The sequence below is a fragment of the Mobula birostris genome, chromosome 1 (assembly GCF_030028105.1).
Source record: "Mobula birostris isolate sMobBir1 chromosome 1, sMobBir1.hap1, whole genome shotgun sequence".
NCBI classification, from domain to species: Eukaryota; Metazoa; Chordata; class Chondrichthyes; order Myliobatiformes; family Myliobatidae; genus Mobula; species Mobula birostris.
In genome coordinates, this window is record NC_092370.1 from 5,233,647 (window position 1) to 5,259,971 (window position 26,325).

Genomic DNA, 26,325 nt, shown 5'->3' on the forward strand with positions numbered 1-26,325 from the left:
GACCATTCATGGTAAAAATAAGCTAGTTCATGCAAGTGAACTAAAAATTATCCAAGGAAGGGGTGGCAGGATGGAGATATATCTCCACCAAAGCAGATGTAAAGTGCTCCTTCCCTCCGCCATCCTGCAGGTCCTCCTTGAGCAAGTGTAGCACCTGCTTAACCCACTCCTCCCCTGATCAGGGTCACATGAAGCCGTGGGAGCAGGCGGTGGACGGTCGTATGAGCAGCCGGTGCAGCTCACAATTCCTGGTTATGTGACCACCGACACCAGGCAGACAATCTCTGAGGAGTATTGATAATGGCTGGGGTCACCCATCTTGTAAAGACACTGCCCAGAAGAAGACAATGGCAAACCACTTCTATAGAAAAAATTGCAAGAACAATCTTGGTCATGGAAAGACCATGATCACCCATGTCATACGAACTGGATGGTAGAAGGAATTGGGTACTTCTATCATTCAAATGTATACTATCACCTGTACATTAAAACATACAAAGCATTGTTTGCAATAGCAGCCTGCACACCCGAATTTATGTTATGACGTGTATATTGAAACATACAATGAAAAGCGTTGTTTGTATTAACAGCCTACACACCCGAAGCTGTGCTGGGGTCGTCATGGTGTCAGCAGAGCATTCCCACCAGGCTTGGCAGAACACCACAAAACAACAAGTAAGAAAATGGCAACAGCAAAACAAGTCCTGTTCCTACACACACAGAACTTCACCCCGTCATCAGCCTCTGACATCAGCATCGGACTCTGATCCTCAGATACTGGACCAAGACATCCCCAGAGGACTCGCAGAGATTCACAGACTCAGGCTTCAGCCAATAGGCCTCGACTTCCAATCCTACCCTCGGGCGTCGATCACCAAATGCTAGGCCTCAATTACTGAACGCGGGACCCCGACCACCAGGCCTCAAACACCGGTGTCACTGAATCGTCAGTCCAGATCTGACTCCAGAATTCACCGACAACTCCCCAACCCGGTGGGGGGTGAAGGCACCTGCCCTCGTTCGCACTGATCTGTCAGCCCAACATCCAATCCAGAAGCTTAAACTTAGAATCCGATCCGGAACAAAGGCTTGGACTCCGACCTGACTGCTAATTCCCCACATATCCCAGTCCCTAAGCTCTTATCTGATCCCTGACTCCCCTCTTTGTCCCCAAAACCGTCCCTACAAACCTAAAAAAAAGAACGAAACAACTAAATCTGAACTGAGACCTCGATGGAGGACGCAAGTTTGTGCCAGAGTCTGCAGTTTTCTTGCTGTGGCTTGCACTGAGGTTGCATGGTCAGCAATCAATGCAGCTTGTCTTCTCTTGCACATTGGCTGTATGAGTTAGTTTTCCATTAATGCCATTGTGTTCCTTAGCATCTACAGTGAATGCCCACGAGTACTTGGAGCTCAGGGTCATACATGGTAACACGCTGGATACGTACTTTGAACTGCACTCACTAAACAATGGTACACCAAATTAGGTAAAAACTTTTTCTGCGTTTGGTTACCTGTCGCCCTCATTTACAGAGCTGGGATCTTGATTTCCAAATTCAAAGTCCCAACCATTCCTAGTCTTCCAGTCACCTGTCGGGAAGGAGGCGCCAAGGGCGTGTGGAGAGGCCTCTGTGGGCATGCAGAAATCGGTGCCGGGTTGGGAGCTGGCCCCTCCGCTGTTCGCTTGGTGGAAGAACAAACTGGACCAGAACAACTACAGTCATGCCAGTTAGAGACTCGCTATATATTTTTTCTTTCTGACTCTGTGTGTTCTGCTATTGTACCCATATGTGGTATTTGTGTTACGTGCAGTGCGCTGTGTGCTGCTCGTAATGTGTTTTGCACCTTGGCCTCAGAGGAGCACTGTATCGTTTGGCTGTATCCATTTATGGTCGAATGATAACTAAACCTGAGCTCCAACTTCAACTTCCTAAACTCATGGTCATGCTTAATTCATGATGTTTAAAAGCCTCAGATTTTAACTGCTTCACCAAATAAGTCTAAACTTTTCTCCAGCACTCTGCTTGTGCACTCGCTCAAGTAATTCCTTGTGTCAATAATACTGTGAAGCATCTTGAGATTTTTTATTAAAAGTTATTTCTTTAGATCTTGGCTCAGCACTGATGAATATGTTCTCTTAAACACAGGGCATTCTGCAGATGCTGGCATCCAGATTAACACATGCAAAATGCTGGAGGAACTCAGCAGGTCAGGCAGTATCTATGGAGAGGAATAAACAGTCGAATGTTCTGGGCTGAGACCCTTCATCGGGACTGGGAAGGGAGGGAGTTGAAATGAGAGTAATAAGGAAGAGTGCAAGCTGGGAGGTGATAGGTGGAGCCAGGTGGATGAGGGAGGGGATGAAGTGAGAAGCTGGGAGGTGATAGGTGGAGCCAGGTGGATGAGGGAGGGGATGAAGTGAGAAGCTGGGAGGTGATAGGTGGAGCCAGGTGGATGAGGGAGGGGGATGAAGTGAGAAGCTGGGAGGTGATAGGTGGAGCCGGATGGATGAGGAAGGGGATGAAGTGAGAAACTGGGAGGTGATAGGTGGAGCCGGATGGATGAGGAAGGGGATGAAGTGAGAAACTGGGAGGTGATAGGTGGAAAGGGCAAAGAGCTGGAGAAGAAGGAATCTGATAGGAGAGCAGCATGGATCATGGGAGAAAGGGAAGGAGATGGGGCACTGGGGGATAGAGGTGGTGGTAATATGCAGGTTAGGAGAAGAGGGAAGAGACCTGAGTGGGGAAATTTAAGAAGATGGATGGGCAAGGGGAAAATTACTGGAAGCTGAAAAAAAAATCAATGTTCATGCCATCAGGTTGGAAGCTACCGAGACAGAACATGAATTCTCTTAAAAAAGTCTTTAGCCAGTAAATGATGTACCTTCAGTTGCTCTGCTGACCCCGACCCCCGCCCCTTGTTTATGGGTGATAAGTACATTGATCATCACTGCAATCTGCAAGACTTAATCATTCACTTACAAACAAGCAAAGCTCCTCTAAGAGTTCTAAATTACCCCATTAACTTTTACCTGTTTTTCCATGCTCATAAAGCAGTTAATGTCTTACTAAGTAATCCAAAAACTACTTGGTTACAATCTGAGCCAACTAAGAAAATGTTTTTGTCTTTTGAACTTTTACTTCAGAGATATATCATAAGACCACCTGGAACACAATCAGGCCATTCGGCCCATTGTGTCTGCTCCACCATTCTATCAGGCTGATTTATTTTTCCCTCTCAACCCCACTGTCAGTATTGTGAGCAGAAAAAGGATCTAGTATTTTCCTGGTGCATATAACGCATAAACTCGTCTTGGGCTTCCAGCCGGGTCCAGGTGTCGATTTTAACCGATGTTTCAATGACAAACTCTGCCATCTTCCTCAGGGATGATGCCTGGCCCTCGTGATTGGTTAGTCCTCAACCAATCAGGTCTCTGCTGTTCCACCTTATTTAAAATCATTTTCCAGTTCTTCCTTAAAGCGAGACCTTCGACTTTGTTGAGATTCTTATTCTCTGGTCTTATTTCAATGACTTCCTTCACCAGGTGATCTCAAAAGCCATTGGAACAGCACAGTAGTTCTGTGCTGTCAAAGTCAATCCTGTGGTCACTGTGGAAGGAATGTTCTGCTACAAGCGAATACACCACTTACTTTCTTTGATGCAGGTTTCCATCGTGCGCCCGGTCTGGCCGATATACGTTGCTCTGCATTCACAGGGACTCCTGTAAACGGCAGTCGTCCTGAGTCCCTGGTCATCTTTGAGCCACATAGCTGGGATTTGAGCTTCAGATGGTCATGGAACTGTTGGAGTGCCTGGAGTCCATGTGGCCACACACCAAAGGTGTCACAGATATCTGAAGAAGCATTTGGGGCGTAAGGGTGATGAACTTAGCGCCCTCTCCTCAAAGTCCGCCATGTAGAAGTTAGCAATAGCCGGCAACAAGGGCGACCCCATGGCCACTCCACTCGTTTGTTCATAGTAGTCCCCCTTTGAGAGGAAGTACGTTGATGTAAGCGTGTGTTCAAGAAGGTCAATGGTATCCTTATCAAACCTTGACCACAGGAAGACCAAAGCGTCCTTAATGGGAACTCTCGTGAACAAGGACACCACAACGAAACTGACATCCTCCAGGGTCAGCTGGATGTTGGCTATTGTTTTCACAAAGTCAGCCAAGTGTGATGCTCACCGTCCCCAACAGAGGGATCAGCACGGTAGCCAAGGGGCTTTGGGATCGCCTGGTAAAGGAAGCCATTGAAATAAGACTAAAGAAGAAGAAAATAAAGACGAAGGTCTTGCTGTAAGAAAGAACTGGCATAAGATTTTAAATAAGCGGAAACCTGATTGGTTGAGATCTAACCAATCAGGAGGGACAAATGACGGGAGTTGAATATATATACCACCAGACTAGACATGCCTAGGTATCATCCCTGATGAAGATGGCAGGGTTTGTCATCAAAACGTTGGTTAAAATTGACACCTTGACCTGACTGGAAACCTGAGAAGAACTTATGCAGCATTAGGACAGGCAGGTAAGACGAGAATGATTCTGAGAATGTAAGTATGTGGAGTGTTTGATAGCTCTGGGTCTGTACTCACTGCAGATTAGAAAAATGATGGGGGAGACGAAACCTCATTGAAACCTATCGAATAGTGAAAGGCCTAGATAGAGTGGATGTAGGGAGGATGTTTCCTATAGTGAGGGAGTCTAAAACCAGAGAGCAAATAGAAATTAATAACACTAAGAACATGGGTTGTAGAGTCCTTGAACGTGAGTGTGTAGGTTGTGGAATCGTTTCAGTGTTGAGGTGAGTGAAGTTATCCACGCTGGTTCAGGAGCCTGATGGTTGCAGGGTAATAACATTTCCTGAACCCAGTGGCGTGCCCTTCACTGAATACTCATTATATATATTATATTTAATATTCAGTGAATTTTGCCTTCAAGCAAAACAGTAGTTCAAACATTTGCATAGTGGTATAAATTTAGAATGAAGATAAGGTACGTCTGATTTGGTTTCACTGTTTATGGGAGAAGGAGCAAGAAAAATTTGTTTAGTCAGGTGATGTGTGGTCACAAAGTTTGTTTCAGGTCATTACTTGCTTGTAAGCAAAAAATAAACATTCACCTTAACGCAGAGTGTCCTTCAGTGATGCCTTGTGATGTCCCGCGTCCCTTAGTGACTCCCGGTAGCAGCATGTGACCTTCAATAATACATGCCCAATTCTACTGCATTGCAGCAACCCCTGATTGACAACAATCACATACCTTGTCCCCTATTGACTTCAAGGCTCCTTCCATTGGTCGTCCAAGCTGGCTACATTGTCACCATCAGTCAATATGCAAGCCAGGGCAGTACAATATGGAGAGCAAGCTGTTGCCTATGCAGCAGGCTCCCCCTCTCCACACAGATGATATATCCAAATAAATGCCAGAGACCGATACAGTTCAGCACCAACGTCACAGGAGCTGACAGTCAATGTTGAACTCAACATAGGACTGTCTTGGGGATTCCACCTCAAGATTTTTCTTCGGGTTTACTTCTGAACCCTCCTCTATGAATGGGTATATTGCAAGGCAGAGGAGGTTTGAGGTCAGAGTTTTCTTCTCCTAATTGATGTTCCAACCAAGGCTGATGAGACCAATCTGCTCAAAGTGTCTGATTTTAAGGTGCCAGTAACCCAACTTTGCTCCTTCTCCTGTCAGTAGAAGCAGTTCTGCTGGGCTTAGTAGCTAAGCCACATGTGAAGGCCAGTGACTGGACTTGGTTGTCAGAGGCTACTTGAGACACACGTCATTGGGAGCATTTAATAGGTAGCGGGAGCTTAACCCCATTGTACCCCCACCTATAACAACCTTCAGAAACCTCCCTATTGACTGGTGTTGCATTATTAGACTGGAATTATTTTGGTCTCGAGGGGTAACTTTAAACCACAAACACACAAAGGGGGAAAAGAAAACATTGTAAAGGATACAATTTGACATAATGTTGAGATCAATTTCATGAAGGTCCAGAGCATCTGGGCAGCATTTCCTGAATTCTTTTTGCAGATCAAAAAAGGAATAGAAGCACTCTGGCAACGTAATATTCTGTCAGAGAAATGAAAAGCATGTTTATATCTCAAAAGTTAATCAGGACTATGATTTTTCAGATTACCCTTAATGTTGGTGCAAAAGTGAGAAACAACAGTTGGCTGCTTTTCTTGATCGAACTTAGAACATGGCAGAAACATGTGACATAGGACCAGAAGATGTTGAATCTTAGTAGGTTGAGTTAAGAAACTGCAAGAGTAAAAGGATCCTGATGGCAGTTATATACAGGCCTTCCAACAATAGCTGGGATGTGGACCACAGATTACAATGGGAAATAGAAAAGGCAGGTCAAAAGAACAATATGATAGTCATGGAAGATTTCAACATACGGGTCGATTAGGAAAATCAGGTTGGTATTGGATCTCAAGAGTGTGAGTTTATTCGATGCCTAAGAGATAGCTTTTTAGAGCAGTTTGTCGTTGAGCCTAGTAGGGGATCAGCTATAGTGAATTGGATGTTATGTAATGAACTGGAGGTGATTAGGAAGCTTAAGGTAAGAGAACTCTTAGGAGGCAGTGATCACAATATGATTGAGTTCAACTTGAAATTTGATAGGGAGAAAGTCAAGTCTGACATAGCAGCATTTCAGTGAAGTAAAGGAAATTACAGTGGTATCAGAGAGGAGTTAGCCAAAGTAAATTGGAAGGAGATGCTGGCAGGGATGATAGCAGAGCAACAATGGTGTGAGTTTCTGGGAAAAATGAGGAAGGTGCAGGATAGATATATTCCAAAAACAAAGAAATAATCAAATGGCAAAATAGTACAACTGTGGCTGACTAGGAAGTCAATGCTAATGTAAAAACAAAAGAGACAGCATATAACAAAGAAAAAAATAGTGGGAAGACAGAGGATTGGGAAGCTCCTAAAACACTACAGAGATCAACTAAAAGAATCATTAAGAGGGAAAAGAAGAAATATCAAGTAAAGAATATCAAAGTAGACAGTAAAGGCTTTTTCAAGTACATAAATAGCAAAAGACAGATGAGAGTGGATAAAGGACCACTAGAAAATGAGGCAGGAGAAATAAGACAGGGGACAAGGAGATGGCAGATGAACTAAATGAATATTTTGCATCAGTCTTCACCGTGCAAGACACTAGCAGTGTGCCTGATCTTGAAGGGTGTGAGGAAAGAGAAGTGAGTGCAGTTACTATTACAAGGGAGATGGTGCTCAAAAAGCTGAAAGACCTAAGGGTACATAAGTCACCTGGGCCAGATGAACTGTACCCTAGGGTTCTGAAAGAGATAGCAGTGGAGATTGTGGAGGCATTAGTAATGATCTTTCAAAAATCATTGGAATCATGGTGTCAGAGGACTGGAAAATTGCAAATGGCACTCCACTCTTTAAGAAAGGAGGAGGGTAGCAGAAAGGAAATTATAGACCAGTTAGCCTGACCTCTGTGGTTGGGAAGGTTTAGAGTTAATTGTTAAGGATGAGGTTATGGAGTACTTGGTGACACAAGACTAAATAGGACAATGTCAGCATGGTTTTCTTAAGGGAAAATCTTGGAATTCTGTTGGAATTCTTTAAGGAGATTACATATAGGATAGATAAATGGGATGCAGTGGGGGTTGTATATTTGGAGTTTCATAATGTCTTTGATAAGGTGCCACACATGAGGCTGCTTACCAAGTTGAGAGCCTATGATATTACAGGAAAGTTACAAACATGGTTAGAGCATTGGCTGATTGGTAGGAGGCAGCGAGTGGGAATAAAAGGTTCTTTTCTGGTTGGCTGCCAGTGACTAGTGGTGCTCTGCAGGGGGCTGTGTTGAAACGACTTCTTTTTATGCTGTACATCAGTGATTTAGATGATGGAATAGATGGCTTTATTGCCAAGTTTACAGATGATACAGAGATTAGTGGAGGGGCAGGTAGTGTTGAGGAAACAGGTAGGCTGTAGAAGGACTTAGACAGATTAGGGGAATGGGCAAGAGAGTGGCTAATGAAATACTGTGTTGGAAAATGCTGAAATCCAAGATGCAAAGGGACTTGAGAGTCCTTGTGCAGAACATCCTAACGGTTTGCTTTCAGGTTGAGTCAGTGGTGAGGAAGGCAAATGCAATGTTAGCATTCATTTCAAGAGATCTAGAATACAAGAGCAGGGGTGTGATACTGAAGCTTTTTAAGGCTCTTGTGAGGCCTCACCTTGAGTATTCTGAACAAATTTGGGCTCCTTATCTAAGAGACAATGTGCTGGTATCGGAGAGGGTTCAGAGGAAGTTCACAAGGATGATTCCAGGAATGAAAGGATTATCATATGAGGAACATTTGATAGCTCTGGGTCTGTACTTGCTGGAATTTTGAAGGATTAGGGAGGATCTCATTGAAAACTTTTGAATGTTGAAAGGCTTAGACAGAGGAGATGTGGAAAGGTTGTTTCCCATGGTGGGGGAGTCTAGGGCAAGAGGGCACAGCCTCAGGATAGAGGGATGTCCATTTAAAACAGGTGTGGAGAAATTTCTTTAGCCAGAGGGTGGTGAATTTGTGGAAGTTATTACCACAGGCAGTGGTGGCAGCCAGGTCCTTGGATGTATTTAAGGCAGAGATTGATAGGTTCCTGATTGGGCTGGGCATCAAAGGTTACAGGGAGAGGTCTGGGGAGTGGGGCTGAGGAGGGGAAAAAAAGATCAGCCATGATTGAATGGTGGAGCAGACTCGATAGGTCAAATGGCCTAATTCTGCTCTTATGTCTTATGGTCTCATTATAGCACTGTGCAGGCCCTTTGGCTCTCTATTTTATGCTGACATTTTAACTTACTCCTAGATGTTCCCTCTTACATAGTTCTCAGCTCTCCATTTTTCTATCATTCGTGTGCCTATCTGAGTCTCTTAAATATCCCTAACGTATCTGTCTCTACCACAACCCCGGCAAGACGTCTAAAAATCCTGCCTCTGACATCCCCCTATACGTTCTGCCAACCACCTGAAGGTTTGTTTTAGCCATTGACTCTCTGGGAAAAGTCTCAGGATGTCCTCTTGATATACGCTCTATATCATTTGATACGTCAAGTCACCTCTCACCCCGGTAGCGGGTTCCCCACACCAACCGCACTCTTGAGTGTTAAAAACCATTGGCATCTCCCCTGTATTTTCCTGCAGTTCTTATAATTAAAAAAAACTCTTCTAAATGTTAAGTTTTCAAGATTTATTTAAAAACCAAATACAATCCTAAAAGTAATTAAACAAGTATGAGATAAGGCCATAAGACAGAGGAACAAAAGTTTTGCCATTTGGCCCATTGAGTCTGCTCTGCCATTCCATCATAGCTGATTTACTATCCCTCTCAACCCCATTCTCCAGCCTTCTTTGACATATCGACTAATCAAGAACCTATCAACCTCTGCTTTAAATATACCCAGTGACTTGGTCTCCATGCTGTCATATAGTTTCAGTTCAAATTGTGTCAAAAAGGGAAGCAATTGTAAGTCGTTGGATACGCGTGTTTCTTTTCTCAGGGGTGTGCGGGTATTTGTAAATGGAATGCAGAGAGTACCTTGCTAGAAGCCTCGGGGTGGAAGACTTGGCGAATATGCAGTTGGCTGTCAGTACAAAGGCAGAACGAAGTTCCCTCATTCAGCTCATTGCTCACAGACTGATTGAACTGTGTGAAAACAATCAGCAATCATTTTCAGTGCCTCCTCCAGATGACTTAGAAAGGAAGTTAAAACAGTAAAGACGCTAACTCAACGCAAGGTTCTTCCACAATTGAATATTGTTTATCGTCTTTCTTCAGTACACGAATGTAAAGAACAATATGGTTGCTACTCTGGATCCAACACAGCGCAAACAACACAATAAGCATAAAGAACACAATAAAAACTCAGTAAATAGAAATACATTAGACTGGCTTACAAACATAGACTTACTGTAAAGGATTTTCAGAAGGCCTTTGAAAAGGTGCCACACATAAGACCATTAGACATCGGAGCAGAATTAGGCCATTTAACCCATCAAGCCTGCTCCACCATTTCTTCTTGGCTGATCCAATTTTTACCTCAGCCCTAATCTCCTGCCTTCTCCCTATATCCTTTCATGCCCTGACCAATCCAGAATCTATTAACCTATGCCTTAAATGAGGCAGCTTAATATGGTATTACAGCAAAGATTCTAGCATGGATAAAGCAGTGGCTGTTTGGCAAAGAGTGGGAGTAAAGGGAGTCTTTTCTGGTTTGCTGTTGGTGACCAGGGGTGTTCCACAGGGGTCTGTGTTGGGACCGATTATTTTTAAGTTATATGTCAATGACTTGGGATGATGGAATTGATGGCTTTGTTGCAAAGTTGCAGATGATATGAAGATAGATGGAGGGGCAGGTAGTTTTGAGGAGGTAGAGAGGCTACAGAAGGACTTAGACAAATTGGGAGAATGGGCAAAGAAGTGGCAGGTAGAATACAGGGTTGGGAAGCATATGGTCATGCACCTTGGTAGAAGAAATGAAAGGGTTGGCTATTTTCTTAATGGAGAGAAAATACAAAACTCTGAGGCACAAAGGCACCTGGGAGTCCTTGCGCAGGATTCCTTAAAGGTTCATTTGCAGTTTGAGTCTGGTGAGGAAGGCAAATGCAATGTCACCATTCATATCAAGAGGACCAGCATATAAAAGCAAGGATGTAATGTTGAGACTTTATAAAGCACTGGTGAGGCCTCAGAGTATTGTGAGCAGTTTTGGGCCCTTTATCTGAGAAAGGATGTGCTGAAACTGGAGAAGATTCAAAGGAGGTTCATAAAAATGATTCCAGGATTGAACAGCTTGTCATATGAAAAGCGTTTGACGGCTCTTGACCTGTATTCACTAGAATTCAGAAGAATGAGGGGTGACCTCATTGAAACCTATCGAATGGTGAAAGGCCTTGATAGAGTCGATGTGGTGAGGTTGTTTCTTATGGTGAGAGTGTCTAAGACCAGAGGACACAGCCTCAGTATAGAGGAGTGTTCTTTTAGAACAGAGATGAGGAGGAATTTCTTTAGCCAGAGAGTGGTGAATCTGTGGAATTCTCTGCTACAGGCAGCTGTGGGGGTTAAGTCTTTATGTATATTTCAGGAAGAGGTCAATAGATTCCTGATTAGTCAGGGCATGAAAAGATACGGGAGAAAGGTAGGAGTTTGGGGCTAAGAGGAAAAATGGATCAGCCATGATGAAATGGTGGAGCAGACTTGATGGGCCAAATGGCCCAATTCTGCTCCTACATCTTACGGTCTTATGATTGCATATCCATGAAGTGACACTAGGTACAGGAGTATCTGTACATAAGGATTTAGGGTAATGTAATGGTGACAGATAACATATATTGTTCATAATAGAAACACTTCTACATAATTCAAAAACACCAACATTAAATTGCGTTCACTTTAAGAGATGGTGTCTTAAATTTGGTGTGCAGGTAATGGAAATAAAAGGCTGTAGCTTTTGTTCAGCACATAAAAGGACTCTGGCATGTTTTATTCACAAAATCCTACAAGGTAGCTGACAGGAAATGATAACATAGTGGTGGTTGGGTGGGTTAGTGGGTGGAGGTGTTGATCAGCCTTGCTGCTTGGGGAAAGTAACTGTTTTTGAGTCTGGTGGTCCTGGTGTGGATGCTACGTAGCCTCCTCCCTGATGGGAGTGGGACAAGGTCCATGACCAGGGTGGATGGGATCCTTTGTGATGTTACTGGAACATTTCCAGCACCTTTCTGTATTCTGTATACCTCCTTGGCAGCTGGAAGGCAGTTCTCATTACTTGTTGTGGAACCATTCCCATTCCTTAAGAAACTAACACCAGGTAACACAGACAAAAAGCTGGAGCAACTTTTAAGCTATTTCCTTGCTGTGAGAGGAGGAGAAGAGAAAAAGGGCAGATGTGCAGGAAATGTCAGAGATACAATGGAAGGTTGTGGCTGAGGGAAACCCATGTTTGGATCATTTAGAAAGCACTAAATAACATGCAATGCTTGAGGAATTCAGCAGGTCAGGCAGCATCTATAGAGAGGAATAAGTCATAGTCATACTTTATTGATCTCGAGGGAAATTGGGTTTTGTTACAGTTGCACCAACCAAGAATAGAGTATAATTATAGCAATATAAAACAAATAATAATTAAATAATATGTAAATTATGCCAGATGGAAATAAGTCCAGGACCAGCCTATTGGCTCAGGGTGTCTGACCCTCCAAGGGAGGAGTTGTAAAGTTTGATGCCCACAGGCAGGAATGACTTCCTATGACGCTCTGTGTTGCATCTCGGTGGAATGAGTCTCTGTCTGAAGGTACCCCTGTGCCCAACCAGTACATTATGTAGTGGATGGGAGACATTGTCCAAGACGGCATGCAACTTGAACAGCATCCTGTTTTCAGACACCACCGTCAGAGAGTCCATTTCCATCCCCACAACATCACTGGCCTTACGAATGACCCTAAAGCCAGGTAAGTACCTTCATTGATAAGCAGTAAACACTCTTGGTGTTCTGCCCAATGCATTGCTTTTGATTTCACTGTACCTACACATGCATCTTCAATGGGAATCTTATAAACATTATTACATAGTCATTATTCTACTAAATAATAAGCTCTGCTGGTGACTGTTCATTCACTTCCATAGATGCAGCTTGACCTGCTGAGTTCCTCCAGCATTTTGTGCATATTGCTCCGGATTTCCAGCATCTACAAAATCTCCTCTATTTAGAAATTGCTGATAACTCTAATACAGGCAACAGAAAGGACAGATAAAACTTTCAGGGTATCAATGAATTTGCATAGGTGATTTGTTGGGTGCCTCCAAAGCCATTAGTTCCTGCGTTAGTACACTACAGCTGTGTTTGCAGCAGACAAAAGAAAACAGTTCCAGGCCTTTGGGTGGAACAGAGCTCCATATAACACTGATCAGGAGGCTTTAATCTTATCGAATATTTTAACGTTAAAGGCAGCTGACAGGGTTTGTTATGTTATGATGTCATACTTAACTTCAGCGTTAACCAAAGTTCAAAGTAAATTTATTATCAAAGCATGTATATACTACCCTGAGATTCACTTTCTTGCAGGCATTTACAGTGGAACAAAGAAATACCAGAGATTACAGATGCACTGTGGAGAGCAATCATCACTGTCAGGGATGGAGGGGCCACTGCAAAGGATCGGAAAAAGCTGGAGAAACTTGTGAACTCAGTCGGCTCTGTCATGGGCACGAGGCTCCCCATCACTCAGAACATGCCTCTTCTCACTGCTGCCATCAGGGAGGAGGTTCAGGAGCCTGAATACACACTGAACATTTCAGGGCAATGAAGTCGATGCCACAAAAAGGCAGCATCCATCATTAAGAACCCACATTACTCAGGACATGCCTCTTCTCACTGCTGCCATCAGGGAGGAGGTTCAGGAGCCTGAATACACACTGAACATTTCAGGGCAATGAAGTCGATGCCACAAAAAGGCAGCATCCATCATTAAGAACCCACATTACTCAGAACATGCCTCTTCTCACTGCTGCCATCAGGGAGGAGGTTCAGGAGCCTGAATACACACTGAACATTTCAGGGCAATGAAGTCGATGCCACAAAAAGGCAGCATCCATCATTAAGAACCCACATTACTCAGGACATGCCTCTTCTCACTGCTGCCATCAGGGAGGAGGTTCAGGAGCCTGAAAATTTCAGAAACAGCTTTTTCCCCTCTGTCATCAGATTGCTGAAAGGACATTGAACCCATGAACACTACCTCACTTTCCCCTCTTATTGCACTATTTACTTAATTTTTCAAAATATATATATTTCTTTACTGTTATTTGCAGTTTTATTATGTATTGCAATGTACTGCTGCTGTAAAACAGATTTCATGACGTACGCCGGTGATATTAAACTTAATTCAGGAAGGGTAAGACAAAGGAACACATACCAATCCTCATAGAGGGATCAGAAGTGGAGAGAGTGAGCAGCTCCAAGTTCCTGGGTGTCAAGATCACTGAGGATCTAACCTGGTCCCAACACATCAATGTAGTTATAAAGAAGGCAAGACAGCGGCTGGACTTTATTAGGAGTTTGGAGAGATTTGGCATGTCAACAAATACACTCAAAAACTTCTATAGGTGTACCGGGGAGAGCATTCTGACAGTCTGCATCACTGTCTGATATGGAGGGGCTACTGCACAGGACTGAAAGCAACTGCAGAAGGTTGTAAATCTAGTCAGCTTCATCTTGGGCACTAGCCGACGAAGTACCGAGGACACCTTTAGGGAGCAGTGTCTCAAAAGCAGCGTCCATTATTAAAGACCTCCAGCACCCAGGGCATGCCCTTTTCTCACTGTTACCATTAGGGAGGAGGTACAGAAGCCTGAAGGCACACACTCAGTGATTCAGGAACAGCTTCTTCACCTGTCAGCCGATTCCTGAATGGACTTTGAAGCTTTAGACTCTACCTCACTTTTTTTACATATACAGTATTTCTGTTTTTCCACATTTTTAAATAATTTATTCAATATACATAATTGATTTACTTGTTTATTTATTATGTTTTATTTTATTTTTTTTCTCTGTTAGATTATGTATTGTATTGAACTGCTGCTGCTAAGTTAACAAATTTCACGTCACATCGGTGATAATAAACCTGATTCTGATTCAATTAAAAACTACACATAAACAACGACGGACAAACAACCAATATGCAAAGGAATGTAAATTTTAAATAAATGAGAACATGATCTGAAGATTCCTTGAAAGTGGCTGTGGAATCAGTTCAGTGTTGAGGTTCAGGAGCTTTGAAAATTAAGTTTCAGTACTAAATTAAACAGTTTACTTTTTCCTTCCCACCCAATATCCATCTTTTTTAAAAAGATGTAGAGATCCTGCAGATGCAAAATGCTGGAGGAACTCAGCAGGTCAGACAGCATTTCTGCAGAGGAATAAACATTCAATGTTTCAGGCTGAGATCGTACATCAGGACTTCAACTGTTTACTCCTCTCCACAGATGCTGACTGACCTGCTGAGATCCTTCAGCATGTTGTGTGTGTTGCTCTGGATTTCCAGCATCTGCAGAATCTATTCTGTTGAGATTCTGCAGATGCAGATGATCCTGATGAAGATTCTTGGCCTGACATGTTGACAATTAATCCCCTCCCATTGCAGATCAAGGTCTAAATTTCAATTAAGTTGAAATGAAGGGGTGAATGTAAAAGGAGCATTTAATGGCTCTGGGCCTGTTCACACTGGAATTTCGAAGAATGAGGAGGGATCTCATTGAAACCTATCAAATATCTAAAGGTCTAGATAGAGTGGACATGGAGAGGATATTTCCTATAGTGGGGTTGGAGGGGAGGGGGTGGTCTAGGACCAGAGAGCACAGCCTCAGATAGAAGGACACCCTTTTAGAACAAAAATGAGGAGCAATCTCTTTTGCCGGGGGTGGTGAATCCGTGGAATTCATTGCCACAGATGGCTATGGAGACCAAATCATTGGGTATGTTTAAAGCAGAGATTGATAGGTTCTCGAATAGTCAGGACACCAAAAGTTACAGGGAGAATGGGGTTGAGAGGGATAATAAATCAGCCACGATGGAATGCTTGAACAGACTTGATGGGTAGATTGGCCTAATTCTACTCCTATGTCTTACGGTCCATAGATGGATGCTACCTGACCTGCTGAGATCCTCCAGCATTTTGTGTTTTGTTCTTTAAAAAAAATAGTCAGCCTTGTACAAAAGTGCCAAGCATGATTGACGAGCTCCTCCAAAGTGAGTCAGGACTCAGGGTCTCGGCCTGAAACATCGACTGTACCTCTTCCTAGAGATGCTGCCAGGCCTGCTGCATTCACCAGCAACTTTTATGTGTTTTGCTAGAGGTATTATCAGCTGTTTTCTTGGCCACAGTATTTGGCGCTACCAGCTGAACTGGTTACATCACCATCTGGTATAGAGGGGCCACTGCACAAGATTGGACAAAGTAGCAGAAATTGTACACTCAGCCAGCTCCATCTTGGGCACTAATCTCCATCAAGGACATCTTCAAAAGGTGATGCCTCAAAAAGATGGCATCCATCTTTAAGGACCTCCATCACACAGAACATGGACTCTTCCCATTACTATTATCAGGAAGGAGGTACAGGAGCCTGAAGACACACACTCAACTTTTCAACACTAAATTCTTCCCATCTGCCATCCAATTTCTGAATAGACATTGAACCCATGTGTAAGGGGGTTTCGATTTTTATGTTACTGCGGAGCCTAATTAAAATGGCGTCTTTGTTATGTTAATCTGGGGAATGCGGCTTTGTTGTCTTAAGCGCTGAGAAAGTTTGCGCTAGCAGCTTGTTGTGGTTTAGAGGGTGATAAGAAATACGTTATTAACCAATTGGGATAGTTGTTATGGTTTTGGTGTATTTGAAGATACTGTATGTGCGGGGTTTTGGGGCAGAAGGCGGGAGAGAGAGAGACAGAGGATGGACCAGGTGCTGTGAGTCCGCTAACGGGGTCGGACCCCGAGCGGGACGTTCGGCAAGGAGACGGAGACGGACTCGTGTGGAGCGTCTGGTCGACCACCGTTGTTGGTCCCAGGCGGCCGGTCGAGGTGGTCCGAGGGGGTCACAGGGTGAGGAAGAAGGTCCTTGAGCTCCAACGGGTTTTTGTGCACGAAGAGATTGAACTTTGATAAGTGTGGCGCCTTTTATTTTCCTTTTATATTTTATTCTCTTTTAATTATATAGTTCCAGTAATATCTATAAACTGTATATCATTTAATTGCATCTGATGTATTGTCTGTTATTTGGGCGGGGTGGGGTACCTCACACAGCATCCACACGAATGAATTATCCAGTTTGGCGGGGCCAAGGCTGTTTCCCTAGACGACAGCGAGCCGAGCGACCCTGAGGGTGGCCAGGGGGGCTACACATGTATTCTACCTTGCTATTTTCCCTCTCTTTTTGCATTACTTATTTTATAATACAGATATATATATATATACAAAGATATATAGATGTATCAAAATGGAAATGATCGCTCCCTGAACTCTTGCAAATCCAACTGGGCACCACAGCCATAACTACCCATGTGCCACAAGGAAGACTCCTCATTATTCCCCAGACATGGCTGCATTTGGAGCATTGTGGCAGAACCTGGACTACATTGATCTGAGGATGACCAGAACTCCATCTTTTTCAATGCAACATCCCTCAGGGCCAATACCACACCACAGCCCTCCACCACACCCTCCCTATTCCTTACACATATTTATTTATATTTAGAGAGAGAGTGAGAGATTAGGCAGTTTAAGGTAAAAGAACCCTGAGGAGCAAGTGATCATAATATGATTGAATTCACGCTAAAATTTGAGAAGGAGAAGCTAAAGTTCAATGTATCAGTATTACCATAAGACCATAAGACATAGGAGTACAATTAGACCATTTGGCCCTTCGAGTCTGCTCCACCATTCAACCATGGCTGATCCTTTTTCTCCCCTTCCTCAGCCCCACTCTCTGGCCTTCTCCCCATAACCTTTGGTGCTATGCCCAATCAAGAAACTCTCTATCTCCACCTTAAATACACCCAATGGCCTACCTCCGCAGCTGCCTGTGATAACAAATTCCACAAATTCTCCACCTGCTGGGTAAAGAAATTACTCTGCATCTCTGTTTTGAAAGTGTGCCCTCTATCCTGAATCTGTGCCCCCTTGTCCTAGACTCTCCCACCAAGGGAAATATCCTTTCCACATCTACTCTGTCTCGGTCTTTCAACATTCGAAAGGTTTCAATGAGATTCCCCCTCATTCTTCTGAATTCCAGTGAGTACAGACCCAGAGCCATCAAATGTTCTTTATATGATAACACTTTCATTCCCGGCATCATCCTTGTGAACCTCCTCTGAACCCTCTCCAATGCCAGCACATCTTTTCTTAGATAAGCATCCCAAAATTCTTCACAATACTCAAGGTGAGGCTTCACCAGTGCCTTATAGAGCCTCAGCATTTCATCCCTGCTCTTGTATTCTGGACCTCTTCAAATGAATGCTAACATGGCATTTGCCTTCCTCACCACCAACTCAACCTGCAAGTTAACCTTCAGGGTGTTCTGCTCAAGGACTCCCAAGTCCCTTTACACCTCAGATTTTTCTCCCTGTGTAGAAAATAGTCTGAACATTTATTTCTTCTATCAAAGTGCATGACCATGCATTTTCCAACATTGTATTTCATTTGCCACTTTCTTGCCCATTCTCCTAATCTGTCTAAGTCCTTCTGCAGCCTTCCTGTTTCCTCAACACTACCTGCCCCTTCACCAACCTTCATATCATCTGCAAATTTGGCAACAAAGCCATCTATTCCATCATCTAAATCATTTATATACAGCATAAAAAGAAGCGGTCCCAACACCAATCACTGTGGATCACCACTAGTCACTGGCAGCCAACCAGAAAAGGATCCTTTTATTCTCATTCGCTGCCTCCTACCAATTAGCCAATGCTCCAAGCATGCTAGTAACTTTCCTGTAACACCATGGACTCTTAACCGTGTAGCACCTTGTCAAAGGCCTTCTGAAAATCCAAATATACAACATTCATTGCATCCCCTATATCTATCCTACTTGTAATCTCCTCAAAGATCTCCAACAGGTTCATCAGGCAAGATTTTTCCTTAATGAAACCATGCTTTGTCCCGTCTTGTCCTGTGTCACCAAGTACTCCATCACCTCCATAGAACCATAGAACCATAGAAACTACAGCACAGAAACAGGCCTTTTGGCCCTTATTGGCTATGCCGAACCATTTTCTGCCTAGTCCCACTGACCTGCACACGGACCATATCCCTCCATACACCTCCCATCCATGTATCTGTCCAATTTATTCTTAAATGTTAAAAAAGAACCCGCATTTACCACCTCGTCTGGCAGCTCATTCCATACTCCCACCACTCTGTGTGAAGAAGCCCCCCCTTATGTTCCCTTTAAACTTTTCCCCCCTCACCCTTAACCCATGTCCTCTGGTTTTATTCTCCCCTTGCCTCAGTGGAAAAAGCCTGCTTGCATTCACTCTATCTATACCCACCATAATTTTATATACCTCTATCAAATCTCCCCTCATTCTTCTACGCTCCAGGGAATAAAGTCCTAACCTATTCAACCTTTCTCTGTAACTGAGTTTCTCAAGTCCCGGCAACATCCTTGTAAACCTTCTCTGCACTCTTTCAACCTTTTTTATATCCTTCCTGTAATTTGGTGACCAAAATTGAACACAATACTCCAGATTCGGCCTCACCAATACCTTATACAACCTCATCATAACATTCCAGCTCTTATACTCAATACTTTGATTAATAAAGGCCAATGTACCAAAAGCTCTCTTTACAACCCTATCCACCTGTGATGCTACTTTTAGGGAATTTTGTATCTGTATTCCCAGATCCCTCTGTTCCACTGCACTCCTCAGTTCCTTACCATTAACGCTGTATATTCTACCTTGGTTTGTCCTTCCAACGTGCAATACCTCACACTTGCCTGTATTAAACTCCATCTGCCATTTTTTAGCCCATTTTTCCAGCTGGTCCAAGTCCCTCTGCAGGCTCTGAAAACCTTCCTCACTGTCTACTACACCTCCAATCTTTGTATCATCAGCAAATTTGCTGATCCAATTTACCAGATTATCATCCAGATCATTGATATAGATGACAAATAACAATGGACCCAGCAATGATCCCTGTGGCACACCACTAGTCACAGGCCTCCACTTGGAGAAGCAATTCTCTACTACCACTCTTTGGCTTCTTCCATTGAGCCAATGTCTAATCCAATTTACCACCTCTCCATGTATACCTAGCAACTGAATTTTCCTAACTAACCTCCCATGCAGGACCTTGTCAAAGGCCTTACTGAAATCCATGTAGACAATATCCACTGCCTTCCCTTCATCCACTTTCCTGGTAACCTCCTCGAAAAACTCCAATAGATTGGTCAAACATGACCTACCATGCACAAAGCCATGTTGACTCTCCCTAATAAGTCCCTGTCTATCCAAATGCTTGTAGATTCTGTCTCTTAGTACTCCCTCCAATAACTTACCTACTACCGACATTAAACTTACTGGCCTATAATTTCCCGGATTACTTTTCGATCCTTTTTTAAACAACGGAACAACATGAGCCACTCTCCAATCCTCCGGCACCTCACCTGTAGACAGCGACATTTTAAATATTTCTGCCAGGGCCCCCGCAATTTCAACACTAGTCTCCTGTCAGGTCCCAGGGATTTATCTACTTTAATTTTCCTCAAGACAGCAAGGACCTCCTCCTTTTCGATCTGTGCAGTTTCCATGATCTCACTACTTGTTTCCCTTAATTCCATAGACTTCATGCCAGTTTCCTTAGTAAATACAGACACAAAAACCTATTTAAGATCTCCCCCATTTCCTTTGGTTCCACACATAGCCGACCACTCTGATCTTCAAGAGGACCAATTTTACTCCTTACAATCCTTTTGCTCTTAATATACCTCATCCAACAATTGACTCCAACATCTTAACCACACTGAGGTCAGGCTAACTGGTCTATAATTTCTTTTCTGCTGCCTCCACCCTTTCCTAAAAAGTGGAGTGACATTTGCAATTTTCCAGTCCTCCAGAACCATGCCAAAGTCCAATGATTTTTGAAAGATCATTACTAGTGCCTCCACAATCTCTAGTGTTACTTCTTTCAGAATGCTAGGGTTCAGTTCATTTTGTCCAGGTGATGTATGTACATTTAGGTCTTTCAGGTCTTTGCCTTTATAATAGTAACTGCACTCACTTCTCTTCCCTCACACCTTTGAACACCTGGCACACTGTTAGTGGGTTCTACAGTGAGGACTGAGGCAAAGTACTCATTTAGTTCTTCTGCCATCTCCTTGTCCCCCATTATTATTTCTCCTATATCTACTCTCATATTTCTTATTTTTTTACGTCCTTGAAAAAGCTTTTACTATCCACCTTGATATTGGTTGCTAGCTTGCTTTCATATTCTTCTTTTCCCTCCTAATGACTGCTTTAGTTGCTTTCTATGGGTTTTTAAAAGCTTCCCAATCCTCTATCTTTCCAGTAATTTTTGCTTTCTTGTATGCCATCTCATTTGCTTTTACATTAGCTTTGACTTCCCTTGTCAGCCACAGTTGCATTATTTTGCCACTTGAGTATTTCTTTGTTTTTGGAATACATCTATCCTGCACCTTTCTCATTTTACCCAGAAACTCAAGCAGTTGCTACTCTGCTGTCTTCCCTGCCAGCATCTCCTTCCAATTTACTTTGGCCAACTCCTCTTTTGTACCAGAGTAATTTTCTTTACTCCACTGAAATACTTCTATGTGAGACTTAACTTTCTCCCTATCAAATTTCAAATTGAACTCAGTCATATTCTAATCACTGCCTCCTAAAGGTTCCATTACCTTAAGCTCACTAATCACCTTCTGTTCATTGCATAACAACCAATCCAGAATAGCTGATCACCTAGTCGGGTCCAGGAAAAGCAGCTCTAAAAAGCCACCTCATAGGCATTCAACAAGTTCACTCTCTTGAGATCCATTACCAATCTGATTTTTCCAATCTACCTGCACGTTAAAATCTCCCATGACTATTATAACATTACAAAGGAGTAAAGGGAATTAGAGAGGCATGAAAAAGGAGTTGGCTAGAATTGATTGGAAAAGAACACCGGCAGGGATGACAGCAGAGCCACAATGGCTAGAATTTCTGAAAGCAATTCGGAAGGCACATGATATATACATCCCAAAGAGGAAGAAGTATTCTAAAGAAAAGATGACACAATCGTGGCTAACAGGAGAAGTCAAAAGCAACTTAAAAGCCAAAGAGAGGGCATATAATAAAGCAAATTATAGTGGGAAGTTAGAGGTTTAGGAAGCTTTTAAAAACCAACAGGAGTCAACTAAAAAAATCCATTAAGAAGGTAAAGAAGGGATACAAAAGCAAGCCAGCCAGTAAAGTGTAAAAGAGAGGCAAGAGTGGATATCAGACAGCTGGAAAATGATGCCAGAGAGGTAGAAATGGTGGACTACAAAATGGCGGATGAACTGAATAATTATTTTGCATCCGTCTTCACTGTGGAAGACACAAGCAGTATGGTGGGAATTCCAGGTGTCAAGGGTCATAAAGTGTGTGAAGTTATCATAACTAGAGAGAAGGCTTTTGGGAAACTGAAAGGTTAATAAGTCACCTGGACTAGATGGTGTACACCCCAGCATTCTGAAAGAGGTAGCTTAAGAGAGTGTGGAGGCATTAGTAATGATCTTTCAAGAATTACTAGATTCTGAAAAGGTTCTGGAAGACTGGAAAATTGCAAATGTTATTCCACTCTTCAAGAAGGGAGAGAGGCAGAAGAAAGAAAACTATAGGCCTGTTGTTAGTCTGACCTCAGAGGTTGGGAAGATATTGGAGTCGATTATCAAGGCTGAGACCTCAGCGTATTTGGAGGCACATGATAAAATAGGCCATAGTCAGCAAGGTTTCCTCAAGAGAAAACCTTGCCTGACAAATCTGTTGGAATTCTTTGAAGAAATAACAAGCAAGATAGTCAAAGGAGAATCAGTTAATGTTGTGTACTTGGATTTTCAGAAAGCCTTTGACAAGTTGCCACACATGAGGCTGCTTAACAAGCTACAAGCGCATGGTAACACAGGAAAGATTCTAGCATGGATAAAGCAGAGGCTGATTGACTGGAAGCAAAGAGTGAGAATAAAGGGAGCCTTTATCTGGTTGTTTGCCAGTGACTAGTGGTGTTCCACGGGGGTCTGTGTTGGGATCAATTCTTTTTACGTTTTTATGTCAATGATTTGGATAATGGAATTGATGGCTTTGTTGCAAAATTTGCAGATGATATGAAGATGGGTGGAGGGGCAGGTAGTTTTGAGGAAGTAGAGAGATTACAGAAGGATTTAGATAGATTAGGAGAATGGGCACAGAAATGGCAGGTGGCATACAGTATAGGTAAGTGCATGGTCATGCACCTTGGTTGAAGCAATGATAGGGTTGACTATTTTCTACTGGGGAGAAAATACAAAAAACTGAGGTGCAAAGGGACTTGGGAGTCCTTGTGCAGGATTCCTTAAAGGTTAATTTACAGGTTGAGTCTGTGGTGAGGAAGGCAATCAATTCAAGAGGACTAGAATACAAAAGTAAGGATGTAATGTTGAGACTTTATAAAGCACTGGTGAGGCCTCACTTGGAGTATTGTGAGCAGTTCTGAGCCCCTTAGAAAGAATGTTCTGAAACTGGAGAGAGTTCAAAGGAGGTTCACACAAATGACTGCAGGACTGAACAGCTTGTCGTATGAAAAGAGTTTGATGGCTCTGGCACGAGGAAATCTGCAGATGCTGGAATTTCAAGCAACACACATAAAAGATGCTGGTGAATGCAGCAGGCCAGGCAGCATCTGTAGGAAGAGGTACAGTCAACGTTTCCGGCCGAAACCCTTCGTCAGAACTAACTGAAAGAAGAGCTAGTAAGAGATGGCTCTGGGCCTGTATTCACCAGAATTCAGAAGAGTGAGGGGTGACCTCATTGAAAGCCATTGAATGGTGAAAGGCCTTGATAGAGGGGATGTGGAGGGAATGTTTCCTATGGTGAGAGAGTCTAAGACAAAAGGACACAACCTCAGAATAGAGGGGTGTCCTTTTAGAATGGAGACAAGGAGGAATTTCTTTAGCCAGGGAGTGGTGAATCTGTGGAATTCTTTGCTACAGGCAGCTTGGAAGCCAAGTCGTTAGGTATATTCATGGCAGAGGTTGATAGATTCTTGACTGGTCATGGCATGAAGGGATTTGGGGAGAAGTCAGGAGATTGGTACTGAAAAGAAGTTGGATCAGCCATGATGAAATGACAGAACAGACTCGATAGGCCAGATGGCCTAATTCTGCTCCTGTATGTTATGGTCTTATTTTTTTATTGTAATTTATAGTATTTTATTATTAGGTATCACAATGTCCTGCTGCCTCTAAACTACAAATTTCACGCCCTATGCCATTAATTTCACGTGCTATAAAACCTGATTCTGAAATAATTTTAGAAACAAGGGTGAGGGAAAAGGAGGTGAAACGAGGGCAAAGATTGGACGTAGCGCCGATCAAATTGGATTTTTCCGCTGACAACAGGAACTGAGCAACTTTTCACGGAAGGCGCCCACTCACCTGTTGAAGGACGTCTTCCAGAGGTTCCGCTGTCATCAGATTTTCCACTGCAATGCCAGTATGTTCAGTGTATCGCTCCGTTAACTCCGAATTACCAGGCTTTACGAACGTTTTGTGTATGACCCCTGCCTGGAAAATGGTCGCATCAGATGTCTGGTTAAACGTAGTATCTTCCGCGGATTCGCACGCTGTGCATTTGGAACGATCCCGTCGAAAACTATCGAATACTGAAAGGCCCTGATAGAGTGGATGTGGAGAGAGTGGGGAACTCTAGGACCAGAGGACACAGCCTCAGAACAGGGCAGGGGTTCCCTACCTGGGCCCACCAACCCCTTGCTTACTGATATTGGTCCATGGCATTAAAAAGACTGAGAGCCCCTGGGATAGAGAGAACGCCCATTAGAACAAAGATGAGGAGGAATTTCTTCAGCCAGAGGTGGCGAATCTGTGGAATTCTTGCCACAGGCGGCTGTGGAGGCCAAGTTATTGGGTATATTTAAAGCAGAATCTGATATATTCTTGATTGGGGTGTCAAAGGTTACGGGGAGAAGGCAGGACAATGGGATTGAGAGGGATTATTATCAGGCATGATGGAATGGCAGAGCAGACCCGACGGGCCGAATGGCCCAATTCTACTCCTGTGTCTTGTGGTCCCTCAACATTCCAGAATGCAAGTGGAATTGGTCCCTACCTTTCCGTTTACCAAGTCCACTACTTGCCACAACAAAAGCACCAGTTCTTTCTCGTCAGATCCCAGCTTTCTGCCGTGCGCCCCGGCCGTCGCCCCGAATAAAACCACCAGGTAGTCCAGAGACGCTGTCATGTTTCACCGTGCAAAGTCAATCCAAGTCCGCAAATCAGCCCCGCGCAAGCGGTTCACCTTCCGCTGTTCAGCGGGAGAGGAACGACACGCCACACCTGCACCGAGAAAGTCTGCAAGCCTCTTCACTGGAGGAGGCGATCGCTTTACCTTGAGCTTGCGCGCCACCCATGCAAATAAATTGAGCTTCTTTTAATACTTTTTCCCCCCACTTGCATCTACCTGCCCACACACTACGCCAGTTTGGAAACAGATACCTGGCTCCCAAAAGAGGCAAAACCATTGGCTGCTTTAGTGCAGGTACGTGGCACTGTGATCAAGCACGACCGAGCTTCCTGGATCTTTTAGGATTGATGTTGAAGTTCTCTTATTCGTTTTTAAAACGCCTCAATGGTCTGGGACCGGACTACATTACAGAATCGTTTTCATCTTATAATCCTGCTCGAGCTCTCAGGACTTTTTCAGCCAGTCTCTTAAATTTAAACAATTTCCCTCAAAAGATAATTGACAGGACAGCTTTTTAGAGCTGTGCTCCTAACCTGTGGAACTCAATACAGCACCTAAAGCTATAAGGGATGCAGACTCAATTGACACTTTTAAACACCAGCTCAAAACCTATCTATTTATCCTTGCTTTTAAATAACATCTTTTTGTCTCTTATTTTCAGGTTAAATGTTATATTTTTATTTTTTTAGTTTGTTTTTTAATATTTGCATTCTAAAGCACTTTGAATTCATTGTCGGTATGAAAAGTGCTCTATAAATAAGATTCTTATTATTGTTGTATTTTTTTTTTCTCAGCTCATGCTGGTGAAACCTGAGATGAAACCCAAGCACACTTATTTCTCAATTGCTGGGAACTTTCAGACTATTCTCGTCATGTTTAGTATTGAGGCTTTCTGAAGATTTACATTGATATTCCTGTGTAGGTCTGATTGTTTAATGCTATTTTGTAGTGACTTTGGGATGATACCAGTTGTAGATATTACTGTTGTGACAATGTATACCCTCTTCATGTTCCATAGTCTTTCAATTTCCTCTTTTAAATCAGCATATTTCTGGTGTTTTTCACTTATTGATATCTGTATGTTATGTGTGTTTGGAATGGCGATATCTGTTAAATAAATTGTTCTTGCTTGTTTATCCTGTAATATTATATCCAGACTGTTATTATGGGATGTCCTATCTGGAGTAATGGATCAGTTGTAATATAATTTGTAGGACTCTGATTCTAAAACATTATTATTACGATTATTAAGTGCAACATTCTACATTGGTGAGTTGTTCAATCTGGAAGGGGAAAC

General features: G+C 43.1%; 1 protein-coding gene across 4 annotated transcripts in view; it reads right to left on the reverse strand.

Moving 5' to 3' along the window:
* The window catches only part of esrp1 (epithelial splicing regulatory protein 1), a 101,918-nt gene extending 76,628 nt beyond the window's left edge, over positions 1 to 25,290 (reverse strand). For 2 of the 4 annotated variants that reach the window (XM_072251809.1, XM_072251802.1), the window contains exons 1-4: positions 24,894 to 25,287; positions 24,203 to 24,331; positions 9,584 to 9,691; positions 5,971 to 6,085 (exon numbers count right to left, since the gene is read on the reverse strand). In XM_072251809.1, the coding sequence (XP_072107910.1) occupies positions 5,971 to 6,085; positions 9,584 to 9,691; positions 24,203 to 24,331; positions 24,894 to 25,025 (484 nt within the window). In that variant the 5' untranslated portion in view covers positions 25,026 to 25,287. Of the gene's footprint in view, positions 1 to 5,970; positions 6,086 to 9,583; positions 9,692 to 24,202; positions 24,332 to 24,893 lie in introns of all 4 variants that reach the window. The other 2 variants (XM_072251816.1, XM_072251825.1) reach the window with 2 other exon arrangements.
* Between the last annotated feature and the right edge of the window lie 1,035 nt (positions 25,291 to 26,325).